Here is a 24,064-nt window from a genome sequence, read left to right as displayed (position 1 = left end):
ACAGGGGTGTAATGTACAACATGATAGATATAATTAACACTGTTGTATGTTACATATGAACATCATTAAGAGAGTATATTCTAATAATTCTCATCACAAGGTAAAAAATTTTTTCTGCTCCTTTAATTTTGTATCTATATAAGATGATGAGTGATCACTAAACTTGTTATAGCAATCACCTCATGATCTAGAAAAGTCAAATTACTCTGCCATCCACTTTAAGCTTATTCAGGGCTGCCTGTCAATTATATCTCAGAAAAACTGAAAGAAATGATAGCAAACGAACACCTTAAAAATTTTTACACTGTGTATATCTTTAAAGGACAATATTATATATATATATATATATATATCTGATTTAATAAAATATACTATTAAAATTAATGTAACCTTCTTTTTGCTTTTCTAAATATGCCAACTAAAAAGCTTTCAGTTATACATGTGGTATGCATTATACTTCTATTGGGTAATTCTGTAATAGACCAGAAAGAAGACTTATTAAGACATTTTTTATAGCAGTGACTTCACACGGAGAAGGCAATGGCAGCCCACTCCAGTACTCTTGCCTGGAAAATCCCATGGACGGAGGAGCCTGGTAGGAGGCCGTCTATGGGGTCGCACAGAGTTGGACACGACTCAAGTGACTTAGCAGCATCAGCAGCAGTGACTTCACAAGAAACGTTCTCTGATTACAATCCAAAATAAATAGAAAAAATAGGAGAAAGGTAACCACAATAAATCTTAACCACATGGGAACTAAGAAGCAACCTTGTTAACACCAGCAACAACAAACGGCAGGGCTCCGCTGGTGGCTCAGTGGTTAAGAATCCACCTGCAGTTGCAGGAGACCCAGGTTCCATCGCTGATCTGGGAAGATCCCACATGCCTCAGAGCAACGGAGCCCGAGGGCCACACCTATTGAGCCTGTGCTCTACAGCCTGGGACCCACAACTAATGAACCCACGTTCCACAACTACTGAAGCCAGCACGCCCTAGAGTCTGTGCTCCCCAACAAGAGAAGCCACCGCAATGAGAAGCCTGAACATTGCAACAAAGAGTAGACCCTGCTTGCGGCAACTAGAGAAAAACCTGAGCAGCAGCAGATGTTCAGCGCAGCCAAAAATAAACAAACAACTAATAAAATTATTTTTCAAAAGCAGATAGTCACTGACTCAAAGAGGAAATCAAAAACAAAAGTTTAAGTTAAAAAATAGAAAGAATATGAGAACAATTTATTTCAAAATCTAAGGGATCTAAGAAATGCTTTATTTATGACCATCAATTCTTTATTATTAGGAAAACAAAATAAAATTAATGCTTACCTAAGGAAAGCAGAAAAACAGCTATAAAATTAACTAAGCAAGGATGACATCATCAATAAAAAATAAGTGGCAATTAATGAAATAGAAAACAAAAATAGTAAAAAGAACAAGCAAAACCAAAAGCTATTTCTTTGAGAAGACCAGTAAAATAATTCAATGTGTCATAAATCTTAAGAAGGAGAAGAAATGAAAATGCAAAAGATTTAGATTTTTAATATTTCATATTTTGAAAAAATTGTCCATTAACATTCAAAGACATCACCTCTAAGGGTAAAGTGAAAGTCGTTCAGTCATGTCCGATTCTTTGTAACCCCATGGACTGTAGCCCACCAGGCTCCCCAATCCACGGGATTCTCCAGGCAAGAATATTGGAGCAGGCAGCCATTCTCTTCTCCAGGGGACATTTCAGATCCAGAAATCAAACCAGGGTCTCCTGCATTGCAGGCGGATTCTTTACCATCTGAGCTACCAGGGAAGCCCACCTCCAAAGGTAAGCCTCTAAGTGTAAACCACACTAAATAAATAAGTGACAAATCTCAAAGTAAAAAACAGTTTAGTGGAACAAAACTGGTTAATAGTGTGTTTACCATGGTAACATTTGAAAATTTCAGTGTACATGATTTTTCACGTACCAAATAAATTGGCACAAACATATCCAAATGCCTTCAGATGATACACCATGTCCTGCTGGGCACGTTATAATAATGATAATAGATACTATTTGTGTGCTTACAATGACAGTATAAAGTCAGAATAGTTAGGTCACACGGCCAAGGTAATTCAGCCAGAAAACTGGGAGTGAGGATTTGAACCAATGCAGTTACCTCTAGAGAACATATTCACACAGAAAAACTAAAAAGAACGGAGTGGCAAATGCTTTTTAAATGCTTCCGTACTTTCCACCTTTTACAAATCTAGTAGATACATACATATTTTATAATTGGACAAATGCATTGCATACAGGAAGAAAACGAAGTAGAATAGATTGTGGTGTGAGCAAAAATGAAATGTGAAGATAGAGTCCTTTGCCATAATAAATACAGTAATGTAAAGGGATATAAAAGTAAGAATACAAAAACTATAAGAGATCCAAAGTCATGGAAGTTAATATAAACTCAGTATATGTCATATAAGTGGGCAAAAAAAAGAGGGCTAACTAAGTAGATTAAAAAACAAACCCTGCCCCTGTGAGTCCTATTTCAATTAAACCCAAATATTCAGGGTTAACATAGGAAGACTCTGAAACCATGAGGAAAGTGGTCGTTTCCATCATGGAAACTTGGGGTGCAGTGACCGGGGCTGGGGTAGGTGTGGTGATGTGGTCAAAAACTTCCTCTTTGAGACCCACTTCTCAACATCACTGCTCAGTTTTCCCTGCTCTCCAGGCCACATCACTAATCTTTGATTATGTCCCACCTTAAACACCTATCTAACATGCCATTCAGCTATGTACATCCCCACATTTTACTCCCAACTCCTGCTCAGAGACTTATGGCAGGCACAGCTTCATCTCTGAAAAGTTGGACCAAATTATTTCTTTCTCCAATCACAGAGACCCAGACTTTTCTCTCCACTATTGTCCCACTTCCACTTAATTTATTCAACCTCTCTGAAACTTCTCCTTCCATTTGGCATTTAATTCTCCTGTAACCACACCTCAATCTCTTCCAACAAAACCACTAAGAACTATCAGGTCAACAGATGCAATCTGCCAATTTTTTTTTGGTTTTGATGGTGCCAGACCCCAAGGTCCTTACTAGCCATGTCCTCATGCCTTCTGTCTGTGGAAAACCTTTAGCCCAAGAATGACTCTAGTCAATGAAGTGAGAAAATGCAAAAACAAAGGAAAACAGTCCAACAAAGCTAAATAGTCAGTAAGCAAAGTCAAGGACCTTTAGTTCCTCCTCAGGGGCCGTAGATAATACTCTGAGCCATATCCCATGAGCTGTCATAGACACTGAAACCCCCATGACGTGGAAGAAGTTAACTCCATGGTGACCAGATGTAGCCATGACATAGAAGCTGCCACCATTCTGAGAACTGGCCTCAAGGAAATGGGAACAAACCGGCCCTGGGACCAAAGATTAACTGTACTCAAAGCAATTAAACCTAGAGAAGGAAACGGCCACCCACTCCAGTATTCTTGCCTGGAAAATTCCATGGAAAGAAGAGCCTGGCAGGCCACCATCAATGGGGTCACAAAGAGTTGGCCACAACTGAGCTACTGAGCACAAAACAATCAACATGATGGTGGTCAGACCACTGACGACCAATTTCAAGATGACTGTCAGAGCTGCCTGTGCTGTTTCTACACAGAGGCCCCTTCCCTCTGTCAATAAAAGCGCTTGCCCTGGGTTGTCCAAGGAGGGAATAAGTGTTTGGACAGGACTCGCATCTCTGCATCCCCATCCCGGGAACATTCATCCAAGCAAACTTTCACATCCACCAGTCTTGCTTCTTTATTGTCTTTTGAGCCACAAGCAACCAGACTTCACTTTGCTTACACATATATTAAATACCCTCAGGCAAAATCCCCTGAAGGATAAATTCACAGCTCAAGTTTCTGCTCCTACTCTACTGGAGAAAACTGCACAACAGTTACACCAATACCTTTACTAAGGGGCAATCACGGTGGAATCACACCACTGCCTGTCGATCCTATCACACACCCTCAAACCTGCCTCCCACTCCTCTCAGAGATCATTGGAAGCCTTTACTGCTCTCCTGGAGGCACGTTAACAATGCATCTCACCACAGACGGTGAGGAGGAGAAGGAGAGGTGGAAATCATCAGAAAGACCAGTACATCATGAAGCACCTGGAATTAAGCTTTTTTTTTTTTTTAATGTGTTCCAGGTAGCATGAGTGGTAAAGAACCCGCCTGACAATGCAGGAGACCGAACAGATGCAGATTCCATCCCTGGGGCGGGAAGATCACCTGGAGGCGATCATGGCAACCCACTCCAATATTCTTGCCTGGAGAATCCCACAGAGCCTGGTGGGGGCCACAGTCCTTAGGGTCACTCAGTGTTGAACACCAAAGAGGAAACTTATCACACACATTACTTAAAGCAGCAATACACACCAGAGAAAATGGCTTCAGGTTGGCACAGTTGATGCCCCCCATGAACACCATGTTGGGCATGATCGGCCACAGGTAGTCCATCACAAAGTCTCCTCTGAACAGCCACACGGATCCAGAGGCAAGAATCTCCACCAGTGACACCTCTCTCTGAAGAAGCTCAGAGCCATACATGCATAACGAGTGAAAGCAACCAGGCAAATGTACTTCAAGCCCAGAGGGTACAGCATGTTCTTGACTCTTTGGAAGAATGTCATGAGGTCTGGATTCGTTGTTAATATCCTAGGAACACATGAGAAAGGGTTTGGGCACACTGTGCCCTCAGCATCTAAGTCGCAGAGAACAGACGCAAAAAAATACACGTCAGGAATGGACAGGTACTTAGCCAGCACTGCCCCACAGGCATAAATAGGGTCCATTTAAGGACCATCCATCAAAGGAACTGGCATTCAGGTCCTTGTTACACAGAAGCCCTTTACAAGACCTTTGAAAGAGCTAAGACACATTTTCAAAGCTGCCATAGTTTGCAACATCATCGTTACAAAATGTACTCTTTCAAAACTCAGAATAAAATGGCCCTACATGAGGAAATCAAATTCATTCTGTGCCAGACGCTGGCATATTGCATGTTGAGTGCATATTGCATATTGAGTGCAGCACTTTCCACAGCATCATCTTTCAGGATCTGGAATAGCTCAACTAGAATTCTATCACTGCTGGGAGCCAGCGTGAGGCACTCCGCCCATGGCAAAGGTCATGAGGAAGGAGGCTCGGCATACGCAAAGGCGGGATCGAGCCTCAGGGGTCCCCCTGGAAATTCTCGAGCATCTACCCCCAAAACCAGGGTCTGCCTACTTTCTGCTTTGTGCTTTCACCTACACCTCTGACTTTACCAGGGGCTGTCCCCCACTACCTCTCTCTGAAAAAAGAGTTAGCTTACAGCTCCAGTTAATTCCTGGGTGTGACAGTGTTTCAACCTACAAACTCCTTTGGAAATCCTCTAGCCTGCCTGAATAGGTTTTTCCAGCCACATGTGATTGTTCAGAGCCTCCCAACTGTGAGAGGCAGGAGATGTTCTAAACTGTCTAAACACAGATTCCTTTGAGTAGTTAAAAGATTGATTAGAAATTGTATTGGTGAAGGGTTTTTCACTTATTGGGCCAATGTTTGCTGCTAAGTCTCCATACTCCTTACCTACTGTGTCCTTGGCAGTGTATTGATTGATATAATGGGTGTATAGAAATGTAAGTAGTAGCCTCAATGTTTGTAACCTTGGACCCTTGAGTTAATTATTTTCTTGATTTAGCCCACCTCACCTTTGCCCTATAGGAATGCAGCTTTGTCCAATGCTTTTTTGGAGGCTGGTGCCTGACTTTGGAATAATCACCTTTAGAGAAAAATAAGTTTCATAAAATTTTAACAGGCCTCCTGGCAAGAAGATGATGTAAATCACCTGAACTTTTACATATGATAAGTTTGAAAGCCTGGCTTAGATTGGAACCAGGAACTGCTGTCCTTGCTTGACTCCACCCCTTCCCCCATTATCCTCTATGCATAACTTAAGGTATAAAAACTACTTTGGAAAATAAAGTGCAGGCCTTGTTCACCGAAACTTGGTCTCCCCATGTCGCTCTCTCTCTCAAATTCTGGCTGAGTCTCCGTCTGGAGCGTGGAACCTGCCATGCTTACTAATTATGCCTGGGCTTCTAAGATCCGACCGGGGAGGCCTCAGCGTCTCCTCTTCTTCAGGAGAACGGAAGGACGCCTGCGGCCTACGTAAGTGGTGCAAACTTCTTGTCTTGAAGTTTTATTGGTCTCCCGCGTAAACCAAGCTACTCAGCCTCTTTTCTCCACTGAATTTTCCTACTGAGCTATCCTCATTCTATTACTCTTTATATCTTTGATAAATATTTAAATAAATAGGCCGCCTATGTCATCTCTCCTTCGAATACCCTGGATCAGCCAGGGCTGGACCCCGGCAATTCTGGGTATACAGAATGATGTAGCTTTTCGTGATGAAAAAGTCCTCTGCTTTGATGTGCACATTGACCTCCAGAGACAGGACCACTGCCGGTGACCCCTGGCGTGGAGCTCCCGCACGGCCTCCCGCATGCTGAGCCAGTGGCTGCCCTCCATGGGGACCACCAGCACCTTCCCCGCCTCGGTCCATCGCCTGACGCACAGACAGAGCAGGAGTCCAGCCAGCACCTGCTGCCAAAGCTGCAGTCCCAGGGCCATCCCTGCACAAGCCAGACTGTCCGGTCTGTGCCATCTGTATTTGTTGCCTTTGCCTTATCACCAAGTCACTTAGGCAAAATGGCATGTCATTGGAAGACAGCATGCCCTCCTTACATTAATCATTAGAGGATAAGTCCATGCCTGGGTTTCATCACCTCTGATTTCACCCAGGGAAAAGTTACCCACCTTATCTTGGAAAAACTCTTCTGACCTGCTGCTCCCAATGGGGAGCATTCTAGTTCACTCTCTTGTTCTTCATCCAATTTCCAAAGCAAGACTGTGTCTGCCCTATTCCCTTGGTCACCTCCTACCTCTCTGCTAACCCTGTTCTCTGGGGCTGGACTGAACGCTGAGGAGTCACCTCTGCCCCAGTCCCCACCCAGAACCTCTGCTGCATGTGATCTTATCTGAGAACTCTTTAAACTCTTTCCCCCCATCATGGGTGAATACGGAGCACATCCAGGGAAACATTTAACATCCCAAGAACAGCCTTATCTCAGCAGGGAGGGGATGGTGGCTCTCTGATTTGTTCTGGTTCCAAACTGGACATCTCATGCACTCCCCAGAGAGAGTCTGTTGGAGCAGCTGCCCGATATGGAAACATCTGGAAGGATCCTTGAGGACAACAGCAGAAGGGCTGCTTGAGAATTCTTTATCTGCCTCATGGAGTAGAACTTCCTGTTATCTAAATCATCAGTGGGCAAGGCAGCTGTTTGTAATGACAGTGGGGTTCAGAGGACGCCAGGCTCCAGGGCCTGCTGCACTTTGGACAGCAAGGACGGCCCCATGCCTCCGTGAAGGCTCTCTGAATCCTCTTCTGATGCGGACCCCACTAGGCTTCCACTGCTCTGTGTAGGGACTTAAGTGCACATTATTCTGGATCTTTATTACATCTTGTAGTTTATGTTCAGGGCTTCCCACGTGGCAAAGTGGTAAAGAATCCTCCTACAAATGCCGGAGACACAAGACATGTGGATTCAATCCCTAGGTTGGATGTAGGAAGATCCCCTAGAATAGGAAATGGTAACCCACAATAGTATTCTTGCCTGGAAAATTCCACAGACAAAGGAGTCTACATAAACTGTACAAAAAAGGTCTTAATGACCTGGATAACAACGAAGGTGTGGTCATTCACCAAAGCCAGACATCACAGAGTGTGAAGTCAAGACGGCCTTAGGAAGCATTATTACAAAAAAAAGCCAGTGGAGGTGAAACAATCCCAGCTGATCTGTTTAAAATCCTAAAATTGAGGCTATTAAAGTGCTGTACTCAATACCCCAGCATATTTGGAAAACTCAGCAGTGGCCACAGGACTAGAAAAGGACAGTTTTCATTCTCATCTCAAAGAATGGCAATACCAAAGAATGTTCCAACTACTGGACAATTGGGCTTACTTCACATGCTAGCAAAGTAATGTTCAAAATTCTTCAAGCTAGGCTTCAACAATACATGAACCATGAACTTCCAAATGTTCAACCTGGTTTTAGAAAAGGCAGAGGAACCAGAGATCAAATTTCCAACATCTGCTGGATCATCAGAAAAGCAAGAGAATTCCAGAAAAACATCTATTTCTGCTTTATTGACTATGCCAAAGCCTTTGACTGTGTGGATCACAATAAACTGTGGAAAATTCTGAAAGAGATGGGAATACCAGACCACCTGACCTGCCTCCTGAGAAATCTGTGTAGCTCAAGAAGCAACAGTTAGAAGTGGACATGGAACAACAGACTGGTTCCAAATAGGAAAAGGAGTACATCAAGGCTGTATATTGTCATCCTGATTATTTAACTTATATGCAGAGTACATCATGAGAAATGCTGGGCTGGAAGAAGCACAAGCTGGAATCAATTGCCCGGAGAAATATCAATAACCTCAGATATGCAGATGACACCACCCTTATGGCAGAAAGTGAAGAAGAACTAAAGACACTCTTGATGAAAGTGAAAGAGGAGAGTGAAAAAGTTGACTTTAACTCAACATTCAGAAAACAAAGATCATGGTATCCAGTCCCATCACTTCATGGCAAATAGATGGAGAAACAGTGGAAACAGTGACAGACTTTATTTTTTTGGAGCTCCAAAATCACTGCAGATGGTGACTGCAGCCATTAAATAAAAAGACGCTTACTCCTTAGAAGAAAAGTTACGACCAACCTAGACAGCATATTACAAAGCAGAGACATTACTTTGCCAACAAAGGCCCATCTAGTCAAGGCTATGGTTTTTCTGGCAGTCATGTATGGATGTGAGAGTTGGACTATAAAGAAAGCTGAGCACTGAAGAATTGATGCTTCTCAACTGTGGTGTTGGAGAAGACTCTTGAGAGTCCCTTGGAATGCAAGGAGATCCAACCAGTCCATCCTAAAGGAGATCAGTCCTGGGTATTCATTGGAAGGATTGATGTTGAAGCTGAAACTCCAATACTCTGGCCACCTGATGCTAAGAGCTGACTCATTTGAAAAGACCCTGATGCTGGGAAGGATTGAAGGCAGGAGAAGGGGACAACAGAGGATGAGATGGTTGGATGGCATCACCAACTTAATGGACATGAGTTTGGGTGAACCCCGGGAGTTGGTGATGGACAGGGAGGCCTGTCTTGCTGCGGTTCATGGGGTTGCAAAGAGTTGGACACAACTGAGTGACTGAACTGAACTGAGGCTTCAACACTATGTGAACCAAAAACTCCAGATGTGCAAGCTGAATTTAGAAAAGTTAGAATAAGAGACCCAATTGCCAACATCTGTTCGATCATAGAGAAAGCAAGGGAATTCCAGAAAAACATCTATTTCTGCTTCATTGACTAGGTGAAAGCCTTTGACTGGATCACAACAAACTGAAAAATTCTAAAAGAGATGGGAATACTAAACCACGTTTCCTGCCTCCCAAGAAACCTGTATGCATCTCAAGAAGCAACAGTTAGAACTGGACATGGAACAACAGACCTGTTTCAAATTGGGAAAGGAGTACATCAAGGCAGTATAATGTCATCCTGCTTATTTAACTTAGATGAAAATACATCATGCAAAATGCAAAGGCTGGATGAATCACAACCTAGAATCAAGATTTCCAGGAGCAATATCAACAACCTCAGATATGCAGATGATACCACTCTAATGGCAGAAAACAAAGAATACTAAAGAGCCTCTTGATGAGAGTTAAAGAGGACAATGAAAAAGCTGGCTTAAAACTCAACATTCATAAAACTAAGACCATGGCATCCAGTCCCATTACTTCATGGCAAATAGATAGGGAAAAATTGGAAACAGTGACATGTTATTTTCTTGCATTCCAAAATCATTGTGGATGTTGGCTAAAGCTTCAAAAATAAAAGGCACATGTTCCCTGGAAGAAAAGCTATGACAAACCTAAACAGAGTATTAAAAAGCAGAGACATTACTTTGCCAACAAAATTCAACAGAGTCAAGCTATAATTTTTCCAGGGGTCATGTACGGATGTGAGTGCTGGAGCATAAAGAAGACTAAGCACCGAAGAATTGATTGTGCTGGAGAAGACTCTTGAGAGTCCTTTGGACTGCATGGAGATCAAAGCAATCAATCCTAAAGAAAATCAATCCTGAATATTCAATGGAAGAACTGAGCTGAAGCTGAAGCTCCAATACTTTAGCCACCTGAGGTGAACACCTGACTCATCGGAAAAGACACTGATGCTGGGCAAGATTGAAGGCAGGAGGGGAAGGGGACGACAGAAGATGAGATGGTTGTATGGCATCACCAAGTCAATGAACATGATTTGAGCAAACTCCATGAGATAGTGAAGGATGGGGAAGCCTGCTGTGCTGAAGTCCATGGGGTAACTTAGCAATGGAACAACAGCAACAATTCAGGATTAATATAAGAAGACTTTGAAATGACGAGGAACATAGTAGTTCTCACCATGGAAATGTGGGGTGTGATGACTGGGCTGGGGTACGTGTGGTGATGAGGTCAAACCCTTCCTCTCTGAAACTCAGTTTTCTTCATTATTGTGCCCTCTGCCACTGTGTTCATAGGCTCAGTTTTTCCTCCTCTCCAGCTCCCACCACTAGCCTTTTACGATCTCAGTGTCCCAAGTTGATGACCCGTCTGGCATGCATCTAACTATGTACCTCCCCGCCACCCCTCCAGACCCCAACTCCTGGTGAGAAGATTTCTGGTCAGCACAGGTCCGTCTCTGAAAAGTTGGACTCAATTATTTCTTTATCTGATGAGAGAGAGCCCAACTTCTGTCTCCAGTATTGTCTCACTTCCACTTAATTTATTCAACCTCTCTGAAACTTCTGCTTCCTTTCAGTGTTTAGATTTCCAGTGACCACACCTAAGACCTTTCCAAGACAAAACCACAATAAACTATCAGGACAACAAATGCAGTTTGCCAGTTCTTTCCTTTTCCTATTGAACACCCTCAAGCAAAACCCATGATGGATGGATTCACAGCTCAAGCTCTTGGCTCCTACTAGATTGAGAAAACTGCACAACCATCCCAACAGTGCCTTTACAAATAGGCAGTCATGGTTGACCCACACAGTTCTTTCTCAGACCGAATATGGACCCTCAACCCTGCCTCTCAATCCTGTCAAAGATCATCACAAACCTACACTACCCTCCTGGAGCACTTTAACAATGTGTCTCACCAAAGAGTGTTGGAAGGAGAATGGGAGGTGGAAATCTTTAGAAAGATCAGTAGATAAGTGAGCACATGCAAGTAGGTTACTTTTAAAAAATATGTTCCACTTGGGAATTCTCTGTCAGTCTAGTGATTAGGACCCACCATTTCGCTGCAAGGGCCTGGGGTTGCAGTGTGGTGAAAAAGTTTTTTAAATTTTTTTATGAAAAGATTGTGCTCCACTGGGAGCACTGATTGAGCAAAAGCAGCAGTACACACCTGAGAACCTGAGGTTTCCTGTTGGCACAGTTGATGCCCCCAGTGAACACCATGTTGGGCATGACCGGCCGTGGGTAGTCCATCACAAAGTCTCCTCTGAACAGCCACACGGATCCAGAGGCAAGAATCTCCCCCAGCGACACCTCTCTCTGAAAAAGCTCAGAGGCCATACGTGCATAAGGAGTGAAAGCAACCTGGCAAATGTACTTCAGGGCCAGAGGGTAGAGCAAGTTCTTGACCCTTTGGAAGAATGTCATGTGGTCTGGATTCATTGTGAATAACCGAGGAACATATGAGAAAGGGTTTGGGCACGCTGTGCCCTCAGCATCTACGTCACAGGGAACAGAATGCAAAAAAAACACAGCAGGAATGGACAGGTATTTAGCCATCACCGCCCCAAAATAGGGTCCGTTAAAACCATATCAAAGGAACTGGCATTCAGGTCTCTGATCAAGTCCTCGTTATACAACAGTGCCTCACAAGACCTTGCAAAGAGCAAAGACACATTTTTCAAAGATGCTATAGTTTCTGGAAACATTGTTACAAAGTGTACTTTTTAAAAAAGTAGACATACATGAGTCTTCAGGAAGGAATCATATTTGTCCTGTGTGTAGGGAACGGCGTACGTTTTTGTGGTGAAAAAGTCCTCTGCCTTGACGCGCACATTGACCTCCGGAGCAACAACCACTGCCTGGTGACCTCTGGCGTGGAGCTCCCGCACGGCCTCCCACATGCTGAGCCAGTGGCTGTCCTCCATGGGGACCACCAGCACCTTCCCAGCCTCAGCCCATCGCCCAACGCACAGACAGAGCAGGAGTCCAGCCAGCACCTGCCACCGAAGCTGCAGTCCCAGGGCCACCTCCGCACAAACCAGAAGCTACTGAGTCTCTGGTCAGGCTGTGCTGCCTATATTTGTTCCCTTATCTTATTGTATCATCAAATCACTTAAGCAAAATGGCATGTCATTGGAAGTCAGCATGCCCTCCAAACATTAATCATTACAGGATAAGACTATGCCTGTGTTTCATCACCTCTGATTTTACCCAGGGAAAGATCACACCCCCTTACCTTGGAAAATCTCCTCTGACTCTGCTGCTGTCTCTGGAGAACATTCTAGTTCACTCTCTTGCTCATCCAAGACTCGAAGCAAGACTGTGCCTGTCCATTCCCTTGGTCACCTCCTACCTCTCTGCTTACCGCATTCCCTGGGGCTGGACTGAATGCTGAGGAGTCACCTATGCCCTGTTTTCTTGTGTTCCAAAATCACTGCAGATGGTGACTGCAGCCAAGAAATTAATGACGTTTGCTCCTTGGAAGAAAAGTTATGACAAACCTAGACAGCATATTAAAAAGTAGAGACATTAATTTGTCGACAAAGGTCCATCTAGTCAAAGCTATGGTTTTTCCAGTAGTCATATATGGATGAGTTGGACCATAAAGGAGGCTGAGCACCAGAGAATTGATACTTTTCAACAGTGGTGTTGGAGAAGGCTCGTGAGGGTTTCTTGTACTACAAGTAGATCAAACCAGTCAATCCTAGAGGAAATCAGTTCTGAATATTCATTGGAAAGACTGATGCTGAAGCTGAAGCTGAAGCTCCAATACTTTGTCCACTTGAAGAGCCAACTCATTGGAAAAGACCCTGATGCTGGAAAAGTTTGAGGGCAGGAGGAGAAGGGGATGACAGAGGATGAGATGGTTGGGTGGCATCACTGACTCAATGGACATGAATTTGAGCACACTCCAGCATATGGTGAAGAACAGGGAAGCCTGGTGTGCTGTTGTCCGTGGAGTCCCAAAGATTTGGTCACAAATGAGCAATAAATGGCTGATTCCTGTGGAGGTATGGCAGAAACCACCCAATATTGTAAAGCAATTATCCTCCAATTAAAAATAAAAAATTTTTAAACTACAATGAAAAGTCACCTCACACCATTAGGATGACTATCATAAAAAAAAAAGCCAACACCCAGAAAACAAGTCTTGAAGAGGATGTGGAGAAACTGGAACCCTGGCGTACTGTTGGTGGGAATGTAAAATGGTGCAGCCACTGTTGAAAATATATCCAACCCCTCAAAAAATAAATAATAGAAATACCAAATGATCCAGCCATTCCTCTTCTGGGTATATACCCAAAAGAATTGAAAGCATGGTCTCAAGAGGTATTTGTATATCCAGGTTCATAGCAACATTATTCACAACAGCAGAAGGTATAAGTAACCCATGTTCATTGGCAGATGAATAGATAAGCCAAATGTGCTCTATCTGTAAAATGGAATACTATGCAGTCTTTTAAAAGAAGGAAATTTTGACAACATTGCTGAACCTAGAGGAAAGGAAAGTGAAAGTCGCTCAGTTGTGTCCAACTCTTTGCGACCCCATGGACTATACAATCCATGGAATTCTTTAGGTCCGAATACTGGAGTGGGTAGCCTTTCCCTTCTCCAGGGGATCTTCCCAACCCAGGGATCGAACCCAGGTCTCCTGCATTGCAGGTGGATTCTTTACCAGCTCAGCCACAAGGAAAGCCCTAACACAGATACCATAAGCTAAGTAAGGAAACACAGTTCACTTAGGGGATTGGAAATGGTGGTGTTTTTTCTGCTATAGTTAGAGATATATATCTAGACTAGGATAAAATAAATGTAGAGGCATGCAACATCATGCATGGGAAGATTTAACTCTCTAACACTCTTGATTTTGCCCCATGCTAAGCTACACATGTAGTGACAGACCAAGTACAATGTCACTGGGGTTTGTAATATTACAAAAAAATTTTTTTCAATCCACCTAGAAGCATGTGAGGCTTCTGATAGGAGCAGTTCCTATCAGACCAATACTACCAAACATATGTGTCAGCCAATGTTTGGATAAATTTTTCAAGTTAAAAGAGATAGATTTCATATATATGGTAAGTTATTTTTGGAAAATTGCAAAGAATATTCAATAGAGAAGGCCTTTTCAACAAATGGTGCTTGGAAAACTAGATGCCTGAATGTAAACAGTGAATTTGGACATTTACAAATAATATATAAAAGTTGAACTCAAAATGGATCAAAAACATAAATGTAAGACCAAACACTATAACACTCTTAGACAAAGACATATGACAACATTTCACTATCTTGTATTTGGTGAAGATTTCTTGAAAATTACAACAAAGCATAGCTCATAAAAAAACAACACATTGGACTTTGAAAATTTTTAAGTGCATGTATTAAAAGATATTATCAACAGAGTACAAAGACAAACCATAGAATGGAAGAAAATATTTACAAATCATATATCTGATAAGGGATTAATATATCCAGAATATATAGAGAACTCCTATAACTCAACAACAACAAAAAGACTTGATTCAAAAATGGACAAAGGACTTAGACATTTCTTGAGAGAATATGTGCAAATGACTAATGAGCAATGAAAAGATGCTCAATATCATTAATCACTAGGGAAATCAGATATCACCTTACACTATTAGGAAACTGATCATTTAAAAAAAAAAAAACAGAAAACAGGTCCTGAAGAAAATGTGGAAAAATTAGAACCCTCATGTACTGGGAATGTTATGGTGATGGGAATGTAAATGGTGTAGCACTTGTACATCAATGTAATGTACAAGTGTAACATACAATGTGTAATGTACAATGTAATGTTCATCCCATCTGTGTAATGATGATGGGAATGTAAAGGGTGTAGCCACTGTGGACATAGTATGGCAGCTCCTCAAAAAATTAAGAACAGAAATACCAGGTGATCCATCCATTCCACTTCTAGGTATACACAGAAAAAAAACATTGAAAAAAGTCTCAAAAAGGTATTTGTACATCCATATTCATAGCAGCATTATGCACAGCTATAGAAGGGAAAGCAACCCATTTCATTGGCAGATAAACAGATGACAAGTTTGGTCTAGCTATATAATGGAATATTATTTGGCCTTAAAAAGGAAGGAAATTCTGACAACATGATTGAACCTAGATGACAAGATACTAACGGAAATATGTCAGTGTCAAAAATGAAAATATTGTATGACTCCACTAATATGAGGTACCTAGAGAAGTCAAATTTATAGAGACAGGAAGTAAAATGGTGGTTACTATGGACTATGGAGTGTGGGAAACTGCAGAGATGTTGTTTAAGGGGTATACAGTTCCAGCTTTTCAAGATGAAGAGTTCTGGAAACTGGTTGTACAACAATATGACTGCAATTAACACTACTAAACCATACACTTGAAAATGGTTAACATGGCAAATCTTATGTTAGAAGTATTTTATCACAATTTAACATTGTTAAAAAGCAAATTTTATGAGGAAAACACAGCAGGCATAAACCTGTGTGCAACAACCTAGCAGCTATATGTTTAAAGTAAAAACTATTAAAAATTCCAAAAGCAAATTGAGCAAAATTCAGTTAAATGAAGATATATTTTAAGACATCATTTTCAGAATTGGGCACATTGAGCTTTCTTTAATAAAAAAATTGAAAAATGTACATCTTTGGACTTATCTATGAAACATCTGTGTGTGTGTGTGTGTGTGTGTGTGTGTGTGTGCACGCGCTAAGTCACTTCACTTGTGTCTGACTCTTTGCAACCCCATGGACTGTAGCCTGCCAGGCTCCTCCATCTATGGGATTTTCCAGGCAAGAGTGCTGGAGTGGATTGCCATTTCCTTCTCCAGGGGATCTTCCCGACCCAGGAATGGAACCTGGGTCTCCCGCATTGTGGGCAGACGCTTTACCACCTGAGCCACCAGGGAAACCCTAATACGCCATAGATACGATTCAAAAGTGGCACTTGCCAGTGCAGTGTTTTGGGGTAAAATGTAGCTCCCCAAAAAGGCTACTGTCAGTATCTATATCACCAGGATGATCTCTATTTGCCTTCTGCCTCTCTGGGATGCTCTTCTAAATCAGCAGGTGGGTCTGATCCAGGCTCCTTTCAGAATATTGTTTATTCCCTGGGTCTTAGAGTGTGTGAGGTTTTGTGAGCACCCTTTGAAAGTGGAGCCTCTATATCCTATAGTTCCTTGGCTCTCCAAGTCGAGGAGGCACAGTATAATCAAGACCAATACACCTGGGCAGATGATCCACATATAGAGGATAATTATAATTTCTGAGGCTCTCCCTAAGGAGTAAAGCCTATGAGCCCACACTGAGCCTCCCAGCTTGGGGTCCAGAACCAGGAAGAAGAGCTCCCAGAATACTGGGCTTGGAAGGCCAGTGGGGCTTACTTTTACTTTCAGGAGAGTCAGATATGACTGAGCGACTTCACTTATGCCATATTAGCCTTAGGACCCAGCCCCACCCATCAGCCTGTCAACACCAGTACTATGTTGCCTCAAGTATAGGAGACAGTTGAGTGGAGACACAAACTGGTTCACTAACGGGATGACTGTCTTAAGACTTGCTGAGACCCCAGCTACCTGGGACATGGACTCATGCACCAGAAGCCCCAGGACCTGGCCCTGTCCTCCGGGGGCCCAGGGTGTGGAATCACCTACTCGCGCACTAGCACCAGCCCAGGGAGCTCTGGGCCACAGTCCACCCTCCAGCATGCTGACGCCAGGTCCAGCCCCCAGGCCTTAGAGCAAGACACTCCGGGACCCAGTAACCAGAGAGTCACCATTAGATGTAGAGAGAGACAGATACAGCCACAACATAGGAGCACCTGAATACAAAAAGCAAGCACTAACAGACATAAAAAGAGAAGTTGACAGCAAACAACCATATTAGTGTACTTTAAAATTCCACATACATTAATAGACACGTCATTCAGATAGAAAATCAATAAGGGAACACTGGCCTTAAACAACACATTAGAACACTTAGATTTAATCGACATACATAGACCATTCCATCCAAAAGCAGCAGTAAACACATTCTTTTCAAGGGAATGTGGAACGTCCCCTGGGATAGATCACATGTAAGGCCACAAAACAAGTCTCAGCAGATTTAAGAAGACTGAGATCACGTCAAGCACCTTTTCCAATCATGACGTTATGAAACCAAAACTCAACTACAAAGAAAAAACTGGAAAAACACAAACACATGGAGGGTAACCAATGTACAACAACCGACCAATGGGTCACTGAAGAAATAACAAAGGAAATTAAAAATAACCCATCTACAACAACCAATCAATGGGTCACTAACAAAGAAATTAAAAATAACCCATCTACAACAACCAATCAATGGGTCACTTAAGAAATAACAAAGGAAATTAAAAATAACCCATGTACAACAACCAACCAATGGGTCACTGAAGAAATAACGAAGGAAGTTAAAAATAACCCATGTACAACAACCAATCAATGGGTCACTAACAAAGAAATTAAAAATAACCCATCTACAACAACCAATCAATGGGTCACTTAAGAAATAACAAAGGAAATTAAAAATAACCCATGTACAACAACCAATCAATGGGTCACTAACAAAGAAATTAAAAATAACCCATGTACAACAACCAATCAATGGGTCACTTAAGAAATAACAAAGGAAATTAAAAATAACCCATGTACAACAACCAACCAATGGGTCACTGAAGAAATAACAAAGGAAATTAAAAATACTTGGAAACAAATGAAATTGAAAACTCAATAATCCAAAATCTGTGGGAAACAACAAAAGCAGTTCTAAGAAGGAGGTTTATAGCAATACAAGTGTACATCCAGAAATAAGAGAAATCTCAAATAAATAACCTAACCTTATACCAAAAGTAAATAAAAGAATATATGAAATCCAAGACAGCATACAGAAAAAAATACAAATAAGAGCTGAAATATAAAAGCTAAGTGAAATGAAGAACTCTTTCTTTGAAAAAATAAAGAAAATTGATACACCTCAATTTTCTGAACCTTCATCCAGATTTATCAGGAGAAAAAGAGAGACGGTCAAAGTAAATCAAATCAGAAATGAAACAGAGAAGGCACAACCAACACCACAAAAATGTAAAGGATCATAAGATCTTATTGTGAACAACAACAAACCAAAACATGAACAAGTAGCAGACATGGACAGATTCCTAGAAATGCACAATCTCCCAAAGCTGAACCAGGAAGAAATGGAAAATAGCAACAGTCTAATTATTGTAATGGAGTTCAATTAGTATAAAAAGATTCAACAAAAAATGAAAACAAAAACAAAAACATTAAGAGACCAAAAGTTGTGAAAGTTAATATAAATTCACTGCATGTGACATAGATGGGCAAAATCATGATTAACTCGGTGGATTAAGAAACAACTGCCCCCAAGAGTCTTATTTCAATTAAACCCAAATATTCAGGGTTAACATAAGAAGACTCTGAAACTCTGGGGAAAGCAATGATTCCCATAATGGAAACTTGGGGTAGGGCGGACTGGGCTGGGGCAAGTTTGGTGATGTGGTCAGAATGCTTCCTCTTTGACACTCAGTTCTCAGCATCACTGTCGCCTCCGCCACTGTGCTCTTTGGCTCAGCTTTACCTCCTCTCCAGCCCCCACCACTAGCCTTGAGGACCCCAGCGTCCCAACTGAAGATCTACATGACATGCAGTCCAACACTGTATGACACCACAGTTTTCTCCAGACACCAACACCTAGTCAGAAGACTTCTGGTCAGCGCAGCTCCATCTCTGAAAAGCTGGGTCTATTATTCCTTTCTGTGATCACAGAGAGCCCAAATTCTCTATCCAGCACTGTCTCACTTCCACTTAGTTTATCTGACCTCTCTGAAACTTCTGTCTCCTTTGGGTGTCAGGTCTCCTGTGATCACACCTCAGTCTCTTCCAAGACAAAACCACTAAGGATTATCAGGTCAGTAAATGCAGGTGGCCAGTTATCTCATCCTTCAGTTGAACACCTCAGTGAAAAATCCCTGATGGATGGATTCACAGCTCAAGTTCTCTGCTTCTACTCATCTGGATAAAATGTCACACAGTTATAACAGTACCTTTACAAATCATGGTTGAGTAACACCATTTCTAACCAACCTATTATTGCCATTACCTCTGTCTCTCATTCCTCTCAAAGACTATTACAAACTTTTACTACACTACTGGATGTACTTTAACAACTTATCTCACCAAAAATTGCTAGAAGGAGATTGAAAGTTAGAAATCTTTAGAAAGATCAGTAGATAAGAAAGAACCTGGAAGTAAGCTTTTTAAATATATATATATATATATATATATATATATATTTCACTAGGGAATTCTCTGGTGGTCCAGTGGTTTGGATTCCAAGCGCTCACTGCCAAGGGCTTGAGTTCAATCCCTGGCGGGTGAACTAGAATCCCACAAGATGTATGGCAAGGCATAAAAATTTTTCTTAATTTTTTCATTAAAAATAATGTGTTCCACTTGGAACATTGATTGAATAAAAACAGCAGTACAGACCTGAGATAACTGTTGCCTGTTGCCACAGTTGATGCCTCCAATGAACACCATGTTGGGCATGATTGGCCGTGGGTAGTCCATCACAAAGTCTCCTCTGAACAGCCACACAGATGCAGAGCCAAAAATCTCCCCCAGCGACACCTCTCTCTGAAGAAGCTCAGAGGCCATACGTGCATAAGGAGTGAAAGAAAAATGGCAAAGGTACTTCAGGGTCAGAGGATAGAGCATGTTCTTGACCCTCTGGAAGAATGTCATGTGGTCTGAATTCCTTGTTAACAACTTAGGAACATAAGAGAAAGGGTTTGGGCATGCTGTGCCCTCAACATCTAAGTCACAGGGAAGGAAACGCAAGAAAAACACAGTAGGAATGGACAGGTACTTAGCCAGCACTGCCCCGCAGGGGTAAACAGGGTCCGTTAAAACCACATCAAAGGAACTGGCATTCAGGTCTCTGATCAGGTCCTTGTTATACAACAGTGCCTCACAAGACCTTGCAAATGCCACAGATGCATTTTTGGTAGCTTCAATAGTTTTCCAAAACAGCGTTAAAAAATTCACTCTTTCAAAAAACATATTAAAACTGCCCATCAGGAAGTAATTAAAATCATCCTGGGTGTACGGAATGGCATAAGTTTTCTTGATGAAAAAGTCCTCTGCCTTGACGCGCACATTGACCTCTGGAGCAACGACCACTGCTTGGTGACCTCTGGCGTGGAGCTCCCGCACGGCCTCCCGCATGCTGAGCCAGTGGCTGCCCTCCATGGGGACCACCAGCACCTTCCCAGCCTTGGCCCATCGCCCGACGCACAGACAGAGCAGGAGTCCAGCCAGCACCTGCCGCCGAAGCTGCAGTCCCAGGGCCATCTCCGCACAAACCAGAAGGTACTGATTCTCTGGTGGGGCTGTGCTGCCTATATTTGTTCCCTTATCTTTATTTTATCATCAAGTCACTTAAGCAAAATGGCATGTCATTGGAAGGCGGTGTGCCCTCTATACATTAATCATTATAAGGTAAGTCTATGCCTTTTTTTCATCACTTCTGGTTACACCTTGTGGGAAAGATCCCTTCCCCTTATCTTGGAAAAACTCCTATGACTCTGCTACTTGCTCTGGGGAGCATTCTAGTTCACTCGCTCGCTCTTCATCCAAGACCCAGAGCAAGGCTGTGTCAGCAGAATCCCTTGGTCACCTCCGACCTCTCTTCTAATCAACTTCTGTTGGGCTGGACTGAACTCTAAGCGATTACCTGCGCCCCAGCCCCCACCCAGATCCTCTGCTGATTTTGACCTTATCTGAGAACTCTTTAAACTCTTTTACCCCAATTCATTGGTGAATTTGGAGCACATCCAGGGAAATACATGATATTTCTAAGACAGCTTTCTCTCAGTAGGGAGGGGACACTGGCTGTCAATTTTTCTCCTGGTCCACCCTGGGACACCTACTGCAATGTTCGGGGGAGAGTCTTTTGATTGGAGCAGATGTCAAATATAGAAACACCTGCAGTAGAATGGCTGTTGGACAATTTTGTAGCTATTCCATGGAATAAGAGCTACTGTAATCTAAAGTATCAGTGGGCAAGATAACCCTTAGCAATGACACACTGGGGTCAGAGAGGGCCAGCCCCCAATGTCAGCTCACCCTAGGACAGGAGCAAGCACTCTCCTGGCCTCAGAGAAGGCTCTCTGAATTTCTCTTATGATACTGATGATGTTAATCTTCCACTACTCTATTTAGGAACTGGGGGTGTACATGAATCTGGACCCCTAGTACACCATATACTCTGTGTTCAGATTTTTCTCCAAGGTCATTTACAAACCTAAGTCCTGATAAGGACAGATTCTTCAGAACTGAGGGGCTCCTGAATTTGTGGGAGCCTTCTCAGGTGGGGCCTGTGCAACAGATTGTGTCTCGGGCCCATGATGTAGCCCTGCTACAGAGACTGATGCCCACATGTGCTCAGCAGGACACGACATCTCCATGTCCTGTCCACCCTGGGGATGATAGGAGCAGGCTCTCTGTGCTGCCCAGTGATCTCTCTCACTGAGCACCCTCTTATGCATACATCAGTTCAGATCAGTTCAGTCGCGTCCAACTCTTTGCGACCCCATGAACCACAGCATGCCAGGCCTCCCTGTCCATCACCAACTCTCGGAATCCACCCAAACCCATGTCCATTGAGTTGGTGATGCCATCCAATCATCTCATTCTCTGTCATCACCTTCTCCTCCTGCCCTCAATCTTTCCCAGCATCAGGGTCTTTTCAAATGAGTCAGCACTTCGTATCAGGTGGCCAAAGTATTGGAGTTTCAGCATCAGTCCTTCCAATGAATATTCAGGACTGATTTTCTTTAGGATTGACTGGTTGGATCTCCTTGCATTCCAAGGGACTCTCAAGAGTCTTCTCCAACACCACAGTTGAGAAGCATCAATTCTTCAGTGCTCAGCTTTCTTTATGGTACAACTCTCCCATCCATACATGACTATTTCAAATACCATAGCTTTGACTAGACAGACCTTTGTTGACAAAGTTATGTCTCTACTTTTTAATATGCTGTCTAGGTTGATCATAGCTTTTCTTCCAAGAAGCAAGCGTCTTTTAATTTCATGGCTGCAGTCAACATCTGCCGTGATTTTGGAGCCCAGAAAAATAAAGTCAGCCACTGTTTCCCCATCCATTTGCCATGAAGTGATGGGGCTAGATGCCATGATCTTAGTTTTCTGAATGTTGAGCTTTAAGCCAACTCTTTCACTCTTTTCTTTCACTTTCATCAAGAGGCTTTTCAGTTCCTCTTTGTTTTCTGTCATAAGGGTGGTGTCATCTGCATATCTGAGGTAATTGATATTTCTCCTGGCAATCTTGATTCTAGCTTGTGCTTCATCCAGCCCAGCGTTTCTCATGATGTACTCTGCACCTAAGTTAAATGAGCAGGGTGACAATATACAGCCTTGACATACTCCTTTCCCTATTTGGAACAAATCAGCTGTTCCATGTCCAGTCCTAACTGTTGCTTCTTGACCCGCATACAGATTTCTCAAGAGGCAGGTCAGGTGGTCTGGTATTCCCATCTCTTGAAGAGTTTTCCACAGTTTATTGTGATTCACGCAAAGTCTTTGGCATAGTCAATAAAGCAAAAGTAGATGTTTTTCTGGAACTTTCTTGCTTTTTCAATGATCCAACAGATGTTGGCAATTTGATCTCTGGTTCCTCTGCTTTTTCTAAATCTAGCTTGAACATCTAGAAGTTCATGGTTCATGTACTACTGAAGCCTTGCTTGCAGAATTTTGAGCATTACTTTGCTAGGATGTGAGATGAGTGCAATTGTGTGGTAGTGTGAACATTCTTTGGTATTGCCTTTCTTTGGGATTGGAATGAAAACTGATTTTTTCCTGTTATGCCCACTACTGAGTTTTCCAAATTTACTGGCATATTGACAGCAACACTTTCACAGCATCATCTTTTAGGATTTGAAATAGCTCAACTGGAAATCCATCACCTCCTGTAGTTTTGTTTGTAGTGATGCTTCCTAAGGCCCATTTGATTTTGCATCCAGGATGTCTGGCTCTAGGTGAGTGATCACACCATCATGGTTATCTGGGTGATTAAGATCTTTTTTGTGTAGTTCTTCTGTGTATTCTTGCCACCTTTTCTTAATATCTTCTGCTTCTGTTAGGTCCATACCATTTCTGGCCTTTATTGAGCCCATCTTTGCATGAAATGTTCCCTTGTTATCTCTAATTTTCTTGAAGATATCTTTAGTCTTTCCCATTCTATTCTTTCCTTCTATTTCTTTGCATTGATTGCTGAAGAAGGCTTGCTATTCTTTGAAACTCAGCATTCAAATGGATATATCTTTCCTTTTCTCCTTTTCCTTTAGCTTCTCTTCTTTTCTCAGTCCATGGAATTTCCCAGGCCAGAAAACTGGAGTGGGTAGCCTTTCCCTTCTCCCAGGGATCTTCCCAATCTTGGGATCAAACCGAGGTCTCCCACATTGCAGGTGGATTCTTTACCAGCTAAGCCACTAGAAAAGCCCAATCTAGCTCTGTACACCCCCACATTTTTCTCCAGACACCAACTCCTGGTCAGAAGACTTCCGGTCAGCACAGCTCCATCTCGGAAAAGCTGGATCTGTTATTCCTTTCTCTGATCATAGAGAGCCCAACTT

General features: G+C 42.5%; 2 protein-coding genes across 2 annotated transcripts in view; both read right to left on the bottom strand.

The window, feature by feature from the left end:
- Window positions 1-24,064, bottom strand: part of LOC129655738 (UDP-glucuronosyltransferase 1-6-like) — a 145,844-nt gene that overhangs the window by 32,271 nt on the left and 89,509 nt on the right. The gene's annotated exons all lie outside the window — the stretch shown is intronic.
- Window positions 452-20,765, bottom strand: LOC129655847 (uncharacterized). Its single transcript, XM_055586671.1, is given in 6 exon segments — window positions 452-472; window positions 4,407-4,500; window positions 6,454-6,576; window positions 11,523-11,922; window positions 11,925-12,381; window positions 19,902-20,765. Coding segments are annotated over 6 exon segments (1,959 nt in total).

This window comes from Bubalus kerabau, chromosome 6 (assembly GCF_029407905.1).
Source record: "Bubalus kerabau isolate K-KA32 ecotype Philippines breed swamp buffalo chromosome 6, PCC_UOA_SB_1v2, whole genome shotgun sequence".
Classification (NCBI taxonomy): domain Eukaryota; kingdom Metazoa; phylum Chordata; class Mammalia; order Artiodactyla; family Bovidae; genus Bubalus; species Bubalus kerabau.
This window is presented reverse-complemented; position numbering and strand designations above follow the sequence as displayed.